Source organism: Mobula hypostoma, chromosome 1 (assembly GCF_963921235.1).
Source record: "Mobula hypostoma chromosome 1, sMobHyp1.1, whole genome shotgun sequence".
In the NCBI taxonomy this organism is placed as follows: Eukaryota; Metazoa; Chordata; class Chondrichthyes; order Myliobatiformes; family Myliobatidae; genus Mobula; species Mobula hypostoma.
In genome coordinates this window covers 253,428,601-253,441,166 of record NC_086097.1, presented here as the reverse complement: position 1 = coordinate 253,441,166, position 12,566 = coordinate 253,428,601, and the positions used below count along the sequence as shown (strand labels likewise).

General features: G+C 45.2%; 2 protein-coding genes across 2 annotated transcripts in view; one reads left to right on the top strand and one right to left on the bottom strand.

Annotated features, from left to right (window-relative positions):
• Positions 1–9,690, bottom strand: part of ptdss1b (phosphatidylserine synthase 1b) — a 45,509-nt gene extending 35,819 nt beyond the window's left edge. Inside the window, exons 1-5 of the mRNA XM_063067350.1 lie at positions 9,490–9,690; positions 8,384–8,475; positions 8,211–8,255; positions 6,797–6,921; positions 4,064–4,222 (exon numbers count right to left, since the gene is read on the bottom strand). Coding sequence (XP_062923420.1) covers positions 4,064–4,222; positions 6,797–6,921; positions 8,211–8,255; positions 8,384–8,475; positions 9,490–9,668 — 600 coding nt within the window. The 5' untranslated portion in view covers positions 9,669–9,690. The remainder of the gene's footprint in view (positions 1–4,063; positions 4,223–6,796; positions 6,922–8,210; positions 8,256–8,383; positions 8,476–9,489) is intronic.
• A 688-nt stretch (positions 9,691–10,378) lies between these two features.
• Positions 10,379–12,566, top strand: part of mterf3 (mitochondrial transcription termination factor 3) — a 50,489-nt gene continuing 48,301 nt past the window's right edge. Inside the window, exon 1 of the mRNA XM_063067359.1 lies at positions 10,379–10,517. The gene's annotated coding sequence lies outside the window, so the exon portion shown is untranslated. The remainder of the gene's footprint in view (positions 10,518–12,566) is intronic.

Below are 12,566 nucleotides of genomic sequence, written 5' to 3'. Positions count from 1 at the left end.
CAAAAAGTGAGACCAGTGCAGGACGAGAGTGTGTCTGTGAGTTGGAGACCCGGGGAAGAGCGGGCGGCAGAGCGTTAGGGCACCCACGTGTTCTGGGTGTTAGCAAGGTGTTGAGAAATCTATCAGCCATAAGCTGTTACCCAGCATGACCGTTCTGATTCTTATGCTGTGGTACCTTCTGCCTGATGGCTGGTCAAAGGGATGGTAGGATGGATGGGAGAGGACTTTGACAACGTGGAGACGCTGTCTGGTACATGACTGAATGAGGGGAGAGAGTGAAAGAGAGACCCCGACGATGGCTTCCAGAAATCTTGGCATGTTCAATGCACAAAATCAGCATTAATTAATATAGAACACTACAGCACAGCACAGGCCCTTCAGCCCACAATGGTGTGCTGATCTTCTAAACTACTTGAAGGTCAATCCCTTCCATTCTTAGCCGTCCATTTTTCTACCATCCATGTGCCTACCTAAGGATTTTTTAAAAAGTTTCCAGTATATCTGCCTCTACCACCACACCTGGCAGGGTGTCCCACGCACCCACCAATCTGTGTGTAAGAAAAACCTACTTCTGACATCCCCTCTATACTTTCCTCCAATCACCTTAAAATTTAGCACCCTTGTATTAACCATTTCCACGCTGGAGAAAAGTCTCTGTCTGTCCACTCAATCTATGCCTCTCATCATCTTGTACATCTCTATCAAGTCACCTCTCATCCTCCTTTGCTCCAAACAGAAAATCCCTAGCTCGTTCAACCTACCCTCATAAGACATAATCTCCAATCCAGACAGCACCTGGTAAATGTCCTCTGCACCCTCTCTAAAGCTTCCACATCCTTCCGATAATGTGGTGACCAGAACTGAACACAATACTCCAAGTGTGGCTGGGCCAGAGTTTTATAGAGCTGCAACGTTACCTCATGGCTCTCTAACTCAATCCCCTGACTAATGAATCAGAATTCAGATTTAATATCACTGGCATATGTCATCCTTTGTTAATTTTACAGCAGCAGTACAATGAAATACATGATAAATAAATATACAGAAAAATGTTAATACATATATCGCTAATAAATAGTTAAGTTAAAACAAATAATGCAAAATAACAGAAATAAGAAAAAGGTGAGGTAGTGTCCAAAGATTCAATGTCCATTTCGGAATCGGATGGCAGAGGGGAAGAAGCTGTTCCTGAATCGCTGAGTGTGTGTCTTCAGGCTTCTGTATCTCCTACCTGATGGTAACAGTGAGAAGAGGGCATGTCCTGGGTGCTGGAGGTCCTTAATAATGGACGCCGCCTTCCTAAGGCACCACTCCTTGAAGATGTCTTAGATACTACGGAGGCTGGTACCCATGACGGAGCTGATTAATGAAAGTCAGCACACTAGACACCTTCTCACACCCTGACAGTCTGCACGACAACCTTGGGGGGGTCTATGGAAGCAGACCCCAGGTTCCTTGTCTTCCTCCACACTGCCAAGAAACCTATCATTAACACCTTCCGGGTGAAGGAGCTGCACCACCAGCAATTTACCCATTTAACCTTAGCCCAATCGTGGAACAGTTCAGAGCGAACAATTCACCTACTAACCCGTACCGTACCGCACTGGACTGTGGGAGGAAACCAAGGCACCCGGAGGGAACTCACACGGTCACGGGGAGAACGTACAAACTCCTTACCGACAGTGACAGAACTCCAACACCCCAAATTGTAATAGCTAAACACAACACTACGTGGGGTCCTCAAACTGGTGTCGGAATGGAGTTGCGATAAACACACCCTCTCCAGTGCAGGTCCTCGCCCTTCGGGAATTGAGTTGTCTTCTCGGTCTCTCACTGGAAACTCTACAAATCCCCATCATCCGGGAATTGCTTTCATTGTTGGTCCCTCACGGGAAACTGCACCTGAAGCCCAGATGAGCCATGGAAAAACATGACTCGCACAGGTGATCACGAGTTTTAACAGTGCTATCCACAAGATGTGCACTGATTAAAAAAGATGTTTATAAAAACAATTCTACTCTTCTTTACGGTTCTGACTGAAAATTGATTTCTTCACCACAAAAAAATGCAAGGTTGTAACTCTAAAATCAATGATATTTCAGGAGTTTGAGGAGGGTTGATATGTCACCAAAGACTCATGCAAATTTCTACAGATGTGCTACAGAAAGAATTCTGTCTGAGAGCATCCTGATGCCACTGTACAGGATCTGAAAAAGCCGCAGAAAATTGTAAACACAGCCAGCTCCATCATGGGCACTGGCCTCTCAAGCAACGAGAACATCTTCAAAAGGTGATGCGTTGAAAAGACGGCATCCGCCATCAAGGACCTCCTTCACCCGGGTTATGCCCTCTTCTCACTGCTAACATCAGTGAGGAGGGAAGAGGTCCAGGAGCCTGAAGACGCACTCAATGATACAGAAACAGCTTCCTCCCCTCTGCCATCAGATCCCTGAATGGACAATGAACCCATGAACACTACTTTTTTTTCTTTTTTTTTTTGTTCACATTTTGCACTGTTTCTGTAATTTATAGTTTTATTATAATGAATTGCAATGTACTGCTGCCACAAAACAATAAATTTCGTGACATATGCCAGTGATATTAAACTTGACTCTGATTCTCAGTGAAAAAATAAGCAACAATCGTCGGTCACAATATTCTCCAAGGAACACCTGATGGCTCCTACACAAAATATTTTCTCTTTGACACTGCCAACCTAGAGAGCAGCTGCTCCATTTACCGGCTGTTAACCCCACACTGGCTCCGGTCTGATGCAATTGTACTGAGCAGATTCGTGATGGCTGGGAGAGCTTCACAACAATGGTTCCAAGAATGAAAGGATGAACGTCCGAGGAACGTTTGAAGGCTCTGATATTGCCTCACTGGAGTTTAGAATAACGGGGTGGGGGGGGGGGAAATCTCATTCTTTTAAGTGGGGAATCTACAACCATAGGACACAGCCTCACCACAGAAGGACTTCCATTTGTAGTAGAGATGTGAAGGAATTTCTCAAGCCAGAGGGTGATGAATCTATGGAATTCATTGCCACAGACGGCTGTGGAGGTGGTCATCGAGTACATTTAAAGCAGAGGTTGATAGGTTCTTGATTAGTCAGGGTGTCAAAGGTTACAGGGAGAAAACAGGAGACTGGCCTTGAGAGGGTTGATAAATCGGCCATGATGGAAGGGCAGAGCAGACTCGATGGGCCGAATGGTCTAAATGAGTTTTGGGAATTGTTGCATACTCCTTATAAACTCCCACCCCTGTTGTATTTAAACTAAAAACAATTCTGAAAGTGCACCAGTTTCTTATATTTTACACACTTAGAATATTAAATTTAAATCCATGCAGTTTGTTACTGCCTCGGTAGTATAATTTAGCCCTGCTCCTGAATAAACACTTTTATTCTGATATGAGATCATGATTAGTTTTATTTGTCACACACACATCGGAACATACAGTGAATGACCACATTTGCACAATAACCAACACAGTTCGAGGGTGAGCTGGGGGCAGCCTGCAAGTGTCACCATGACATGGCACGCCCACAGCTCCCTCAGCCCCGGGTCCCTGGAATGTGGGAGGAAACTGACGCAGTCCCATAGAGGATGTACAAACTCCTTACAGACAGTGGCAGGAATGTTCCACAAGGCCATAAGACACGGGAGCAGAATTGGGCAATCATCCCAACAAGTCTGTTCCACCATTCCATCGTGGCTGATTTATTATTCTCTGCCTTCTCTCAGTAACCTTGAACGCACTGACTAACCAAGAACATATCAACCTCTGCTTTAAATATACCCAATTACTTGGTCTCCACATCCGTCTGTGGCAATGAATTCCACAGATTCGCCACCCTCAGGCTAAAGAAGTTTCTCCTCATCTCAGTTCCAAATGGACGTCCCCCAATTCTGAGCTGTGCCCTCTGATTCTGGACTCCCCCACTATAAGAAACATCCTCTCCACATCCACTCTATCCAGGTGTTTCAATATTTGATAGGTTTTCTTAAGACCATAAGATATAGCAGCACAATTAGGCCATTTAAAAACTCGAAGGCCGTACCTCAGTCAGCTCCCAAGTGATACTGATGGTCCAGCAGAGGCCGTAACTGCGAATCAGCAATGCTTTCATAGCCCAGCCCCAGAAGTGTCCAAAGGCAAAGATGTCAAAGTGGCTGAGAATCCTTTCCCAACTTATGTCATGACAGTTTATGGCATATTCCTATTAAAAACAAAACACAAGCAAAACACCTTAAACACAAGAGATTCTGGAAATCTGGAAATCCAGAACAACACACACAAAATGCTGGAGCAACCCAGCAGGCCAAACAGCATCAATGAAAGGAATTCATGGCTTCATGCCATGACCCTTTATCCTATAATTTTTTAATAGTGGCTCTGTTAAAAGGCCAACAAAAACAATTATAGTTTTTCCAGTATTTGTTTTTACAGTTTCAAAAACCAGAGATATAAAAGGTATTAAAATGCTATTTGTGCTAAGAACCATTGAAGGAAAGAATAACACACAATGTATGCTGTGTGCCTGTATGCTGGATATATACAAAATTCAATGTAAATTTATTAACAATGTACATATATGCCATCATTTACAAGCTTAAGATTCATTTTCTTGCAGGCATACTTAATAAATGCAATAACCATAAAAGAATCGATGAAAGACCGCAACAACAGGGCGGACAACCAGTGTGCAAAGAAAGAAAAATATAATAATAAATAAATAAGCAATAAATAATGAGAACATGGGATGAAGCGCCTTGAAAGTGAGTCCCCTGGGTTGTGGGAACGTTTCAGTGATGGGGCAAGTGAAGTTATCTCCTCTGGTTCAGGCACCTGATGGTTGAAGGGTAAAAACTGTTTCTGAACCTGGTGGTGTGAGTCCTGAAGCTCCTGTACCCTCTTCCCAACGGCAGCAGTGAGAAGAGAGCATGTCACGTCACATGCCGGTGATAGTAAATCTGATTCTGATGATGGATGCTGTTTTCCTGTGACGCTGTTTCATGTAGATGTGCTCAATAGTAGGGAGGGCTTTACCCCTGGTAGACTGGGCCGTATCCACTACTTTTTGTCGGAAGTTCCACTCAAGAGCATCGGTGTTTCCATACCAGGCTGTGATGCAGCCAGTCAATGTACTCTCCACCACACATTTTTAGAAGGTTGTCAAGGTTTTAGATATCGTGCCGAATCTCCACAAACTCCTAAGTAGAGGTGCTGCCGTGCTTCTTTCCCAATTGCACGTGTGTGCTGGACCAAGGCCAGTTCCTCCAAAACGATAACACTAAGCAATTTAAAGTTGGCGACCCCTGACCCTCTCCACCTCTGATCCTTGGATGAGGACAAGCTCATGGGCCTCCGGTTTCCTCCTCCTGAAGTCAACAATCAGCTCCTCGGTCTTGCTGACATTGAGTGAGAGGTCAGATTTTCAATTTCCCTCTGAAATGCTGATTCATCACCACCTATGATTCGGCCTATGACAGTGGTGTCATCGGCACACTTAAATATGGCATTGGAGCTATGATCAGCCACACAGTCATGCATCAATTAATATTGTGAAATTCTGGACAGTATTAATAATGAGCTATGAAGGACAGTGGGGAGATTGAGCCTGTCAGAAATCAGGTGTCTTTGAAATGTAATTCATTGGTCTGACCGCATTTAGAATTTTGGAGCGGGTTTGGGCCCGATATATTTATAACCTTAAATATTTTTTAATTCCACCGGTAAATCTTTCCCATTTTAAGATGAGACAATAAAATAAAACTGCAGAACCTTTTTTCCCCAATTTTAATTGATGGTTAATTTATTGAATGTGATTTGCAACGTCCAGTTTGTATTGTACGTTGATATCCAGCATCACTATAGGAAACCAGCAACTTTATATATTTATATATAAAGTGTATTTCAGTTAATTGGTACACATTGGAACCAGTACATTTTGATCCAATTATGCAGCTGTCTCATTTAGCCGAAATCTCATGGAAATAGTTAAAAAGGTATATAAAAAAAAATTAAAGTACTGTTTAACTGAGTAATAAGTTATGTATGTAAAAAAAACAAATTAAAACACTACCAATACTACTACAAAACTGTGTATTAGTTACTAATAGTTATTGACAGAGGAATTCATCCAGTGTACGCTACCGTCTTCTTTTTGATTGACTGTAAATGAACAAAACTAGTGCAGACACCTAGAGCAGGTAATAGGTTGCCTCCATTGCCTTCCTGTATGAAGTCGTGCCAAAATTCACAGATTTTTCATTCGGTATCCATCTGCCCAAATGGATAACATAACACAATTGATGCTATTTAAAAATCTGTGTGCTCTAAGCACAGCGAAGTGTCTAACAGCCACATAAAAATGTAAATGACTGATGCTATTTAGAAACTTTTCAGCAACAGTCTCCTGTCCCAATTAAGTGGCAGAGTGTTCCAAATAAACAAAGGGAATCCTAGGTTTTTTTTCTTTAGGAATTGTCCCAAATAAGCAACACATTTAAAAGCAAAATACTACAAACATTGTGATTGTCAGTGACGAATGAAAGAAGGTATATTGACTGTTTCTCCCTCAGCAGAAGCTGTCTTGGTTATCATTGAACACTGCAGCCCCCCAGTCCAACTGGTATTCCACCTTGTCCCATGGACCACAGCCATCCACGTGTTTGTCCAAACCTCTCTTAAATGTCGATATTTCCAGCATGCCCTGTTTCATTTCACATCCGGTTGCAGATAAAAGCATCTCTAAATCACAGAGAGAAAAGTTATTTCTTACAAGACGCACCATAACATCGGCTTCTCGAGTGGCATAGCGCAGATTTGGGTCGAGCCAGTACATGACCGATTTCACTTGCTCAAAGTTGAGGAAGAGCAGGAACACCAGGAAGAGGAAATAAAGCACGCTGAGACCTGCAGTATTACACAAGATACATAACAAGGTCACCATCGGGATAGCCAACCTTCTGGAGAGTTTTGTCATACAGCGGTCTCCAGAATCAATAAGCACTCAATCCAATCCAGTCCTTGCACACGGTTTCCTCCTACAGTTCAAAAACTGGTAGGTTAATTGGTCATTATAAATTCTCCTGTGATTAGGCTAGGATTAAACAGGTGGGTTGCTGAGCAGTAAGAGTCTATTCTGTATTGTATCTACAAACAAACAGACTTACAGCTTTTGACAAATACAAATAGTAGGGATCTGTTCTGGGACCCCGGACGATGAGAGGACTGGAGTTGGTGGACTGTGTATGTAGGTGGCTGGGTGGGAGGGAGGAATGGGGACTCGTTTGTTGTTGTCTATGTTGTTCCGTTGAGCATTGCATGTAACGTTGGTGCCGGAATGTTGCCTTCGCTTCGAACATTGAGAGGGGAAGGAGGGCAAGCAAGAAGCTGACAGGTGAAGCCAGATGGGTGAGGAATGGGGGCGGAGGGGGATGAAGTAAGAAGCTGAGAGGTGATAGGTGGAGAGGTAAAGGGTTAAAGGAGGAGTCTGATTGGAGAGAGTGTGGAGGGAATTGTTGAGCATGCGAGGAGACGAGAAGGACGGAGAGAAGCCAGAATGAGGAATGGAATAAAGAGAGAAGACACCTTCCCTACCCACTTTTTTATTGTCTCCCTCTCCCTTCCTTTTCAGTCTGAACCCAAAACATCGACTGCTTTTCTCCCTCCATAGATGCTGCCTGACTTGCTGAGCTCCTCCAACATTTTGTGCGAGTTGTTCAAGATTTCCAGCATTTATAGAATCTTTTGTGTTTATCTGGAAACAAAATCTTCTGATCTATGACGAATCCACTGAAGACTCTGGCATAATGCCAATTGTGAAACACCCTCAAAAACAAAATAAATTCAAAATAGGGCTCCACAGTAGTGGTTAGCCTGGCACTGTTACAGCTCAGGGCGTCAGAGTTCAGCATTCAACTCCAGCTCCATCTGTAAGAAGTTTGTACATCCTTCTTGTGAGCGCATGGGTTTGCACCCACAGTCCAAAGACTTACACACTGGTCATTACAAATTGTACTCTGAATGGGCAAGGGTTAAATCGGTGGGTTGCTGGGCAGAGAGGGTCAGTGGGACAGAAAGGCCTGTTCCCACCTGTATCTCTAAATACATTTTTTTTTAAATGGAAAGGAATTTTCAATCAGTCCACCAAATCCATAATTCAGAAAGACAGGTAAGAGGAAACAGTCACTTGGCCTTACCGAAAACCATCCTCCATATCGCTGGATGAGGTCGGGTGAAAGGACCTGAAATATTGAATTTAAAAGGCAGCTCAGCAGTATATTTTACAAAACAAAGCTGAAGAATGTGCAAAAATTACTTTATAAGAATTGTGTTTAATCACAATTCCCGATAATAACAATCAGAAACTTACCGTTAGGAAATGCTAAGACACTTACAATTAGAAAAAAGAACACGACTGAGAGAACACCTTTCCAGATATTGTCTTCTGGACTTGAATCATCCCTAAACAAACAAATCACATTAGGACAAAGAATGTAGTCAAACTACTCGTGCACACACTTGGCAAATCCATTAATATCACTTCATTGCTCTCTCCCCCATACTTGTGACATTTACTGGGGACACTGCAGATGAAGGGCATGAAGCACTGAGGGACCCTACCGCAGTCTCTCTGACCCACAACCATCTGTAAGGAGGACAGGAGCATCAGGAGTAGGAATGTCAGACTGGGTAACAGCTTCTTCTCCCAGGTTGTGAGACTAATGAATACCCTGCCACTACTACAGAGGTCCCGTCAGGTCAATGAGCTGGTTACTGTTTACTGTTTCCTTGGGCTGCACCTTGTATGCATATTTATCAATTTACATGTGGTATTAACTTCATTTTTGAGCTGTGTTTGATCTAGCCATGGTCTTATTGAACGGCGGGGCAGGTTCAATGGGCCGGATGGCCTACTCCTGCTCCTATTTCTTATGTTCTTATGTTTTATGTTTTGTGGGTGCACTGTCGTCGTTTTGTTTGATTGTATACAGGTACAGTCAGATGACAATAAATTTGACTATGGTCTGGAGGAACGTTGTTTTGATTGGTTGTATACAGGTACAGTCAGATAACAGTAAACTGGAACAAAACAGTGATCACTGTATTAGGTTTGCTGTAATGTTCCTCAGGTTGATCATTTGTCCCTGCCCATCTCTCAGTAAACTGTCCACGGGCCTCTGAACAACCCCTGACAATATATTCTTTCACTGATTAGCTCCGGTCCCTTCAGTGTCACAACAGGGAGGGGATAAGCTCCCACCGCCGATTAAATGCTCCCAATGCGGGCGTCTCCAATACTCAGACAGCCCGGTCCGGCTACTGGCCTTCACGTGTGACCCAGCCACCCGTTCGGACACACTCTGCCGAGCAGGCCCCCTCTCCGGCCGGGGTGACCGCTGGAGCAGAGCTGCCGGACACGGCCTGCCCCGGTGGGTCAGTCGGTCGGAGCCGGGCGGCCGGGCGCGCCCACGCTACCTGGTGAAGGCGAAGTACATGACGCTGACGATGGTGAAGGTCAGCAGGGTGATGGTGTGCGGCTTGTAGAAGAAGTCGATAGTGATGTCCTCCACTTGCTGCTCGTTGATCATCCGGAAATGCAGCCGGTACTCGGCGTCGTCCTTGCTGATGGTGCGGCTGCCTCCCGCCGCCGCCATGGCCGCAGCGCCCTGCCCGTCCGTCCGCCCGCCCGCCCGCCGCCGCCGCCGCCTCCCCCGGGTCCCTCCGCCCGCCCGCCCCCGGGGCGCCGGGAAACAGACCGGCCGTGGGGGGGGTCACTCCGCTCTCAACCACAAACCACCCTGCACTCCCACACTACCGCAGCCGATATCACAGGAGTGGGGTATTACTACAGTAAATTGTTGCTTTTTGGTCAGGGCTGTTTACCACATGGTAACAGTCAGCAAAAGGTGGAAGGTATTTCTGTGTCCACCCCCGCTCCTTTCTGCGATGGGCTGTCCCGCGATGGAAGCCGAACACTCTGGCCCACGTGGTCGGCCGCGCCCTGTTATGATTGGCTGCTGGCGCTCCAATGGTGTACGCGGTGGCGGAGCTCTCTGCCGCCTCTCCCGGGTCCTATAACCCGCCCGATCGGAGCTAGCGGAGACACAAGACGGGGCGCAGGGAGGTACCCCCCGGCGTCAAACTCTCCCCGACTTTTCACTCCCAGATGGATAGAGCTGCTCTCATAGGAATTCTATTTACAAATAATAATAATGATGTAATTGTTAAATATTGTCTTTAATGCGGAAAAAATGAATAAAGCGAAGGATGTTGTTTCTTTGTACCCCCCTCAATCGGAGGTGCGGTAGTCTCTCCTACTGGAGCTCCCCTGGTCACGTGGTCCAATGGCTCGCGCCCTCTTCCCGGAAGTGGATTTCGGCTCTTCCCGAGTCTTCCCGGTCCCGATCCCGATCCGATCCCGATCCGATCCCGGTCTAGGTCTCGCTATCTCCCGCAGTGCGGCCGTCAAAGGTTCATCGGTACCTTGTAAATATTGTAAATTGGTGCGTTGTGATTGGTTTATTTATCATTAGCTTTTCCAACTAAACTGTGAAACTCTATACTGTACCTAAAAACACAAGGTACACACACAGTTGGCACTTCTAAACGCCAGCTCAAGCCTATTTTTAACCTTGAATCTTTTTTATATTTTAATTTCATGTTTATGTTTGTTTTATCTTTTATTTTCATATTTCATTTTAGCTATGTCATCTGTATGAAAAGTCTCTATAAATAAATATTATTTGTTGTCACATGTACCGAGGTATAATGAAGAACTATTTATACAGAATAAATTATTATTTACTGTGAGCATGTGGCCAAGTGGTTAAGGCATTCAACTAGTGATCTGAAGGTCTTGAGTTTGAGCCCCAGCCGAGGCAACGTGTTGTGTCCTTGAGCAAGGCACTTAACCACACATTGCTCTGTGACGACACTGGTGCCAAGCTGTATCGGCCCTTGCCCTTCCCTTGGACAACATCGATGTCGTGGAGAGGGGAGACTTGCAGCATGGGCAACTGCTGGCCTTCCATACAACCTTGCCCAGGCCTGCACCCTGGAGAGTGAAGACTTTCCAGGTGCAGATCCATGGTCTGGCAAGACTAACAGATGCTTTTATAGTGTATTGAGCAATAAAGAGTTCAGTTACAGAGAAAGTGCAAAGCAGGCAAACAGTGAAGTGCAGCATCATATCGCGGTCAAGCATCCATCTTATGGTACAAGGTGACCGTTCAAGGGTCTGATAGGCTGTATTTGAGTCTGCTGGTATGTGCTTTCAGGCTTTTGTATCTTCTCTATGGGAGACAGGACAAGATGGAATGTCTGGGGTGATTGAGCTGGCTGCTTTTTTCAGTTGGTGAGTTCTGCACAGCTGATTTTTTTTGTCTGCACATTCAGCTTTTTTAACGACTGACTGAACAAATCAGACATCAAGTTCAAGTTTATTGTCATCTGGCGGGAGGAGAAGATGACGGCGCGACGCAGCTCGCAGCGGCCACTCCGGGGGTGATGTCTGTAATCTGTCAAGTACGGTGCCGTGCACAATCCTGATTTGATGGAGACAGACATAAGAGCATGGAGGAACATCTGGTGAAACTTCTGAAATGCCTGCTTCGCTGCTGCTGCTACTGTGTGGTCCGAAATCTCTGGAGGGGAAGGCCCCAAATCCTTGGCTTTGTTGCTCAGTGGCCTGGCGGGGTCGAAGTGCTCGGCAGAGGATGGTGCTCGGAGAGGCTGTGTCAGAGGGGCTGGTCAGAGGCTCGAAGTTTTCGGACGGACTCAGAGTCCGCTGCGGTCAGGTGCTTCCAATGGTGCTGCATCGGCAAGTTTGCGGCGCTTGGAGGTTCATGGCAGGGAGAGTTCCTCCCTTCTGCCGTCTGCGTGAGATGATGAGGCTATCGGGACTTTGAGACTTTTTTTTACCGTGCCCATGGTCTGCTCTTTATCAAATTATGGTATTGCTTTGCACTGTTGTAACTATGTTATAATTATGTGGTTTTGTCAGGTTTAGTCTTGGTTTGCCCTGTGTTTCTGTAATATCATTCTGGAGGAACATTGTATCATTTTTTAATGCATGCATTTCTAAATGACAATAAACGAGGACTGAGTATCCTCAAAAACTAATCTGACTATACATAAATACAACCAAATGAAACAACGTTCCTCCGGACCACAGTGCACCTGCAAAATATACATCACACACAGCACATAAAACAAAATATTACCATAAATAAGTTGATAAAATATAATTTAGAATGTACGTTGTGCACAGCACAGGTAAACAGTAAACAGCTTGCTCTCCTAGTGATAAGATCTTGGTGGTGACAGGGTATTCATTAGTCTCACAGCCTGAGGGAAGAAGCTGTTAACCAGTCTGACAGTCCTTGTCCTGACGCTCCTGTATCTCCTTCCTGCCGGTAGTGGGTCAAAGAGATTGTGGGATGGATGGTAGGGATGCTCAACAATGCTATAGGCCGGTGGGGGGGTGGGGGGGAGACCCCGGTGAACTCTGTGGTTTTTACTGTAGAGTCTGCAGACACACACTGCTCAGAATT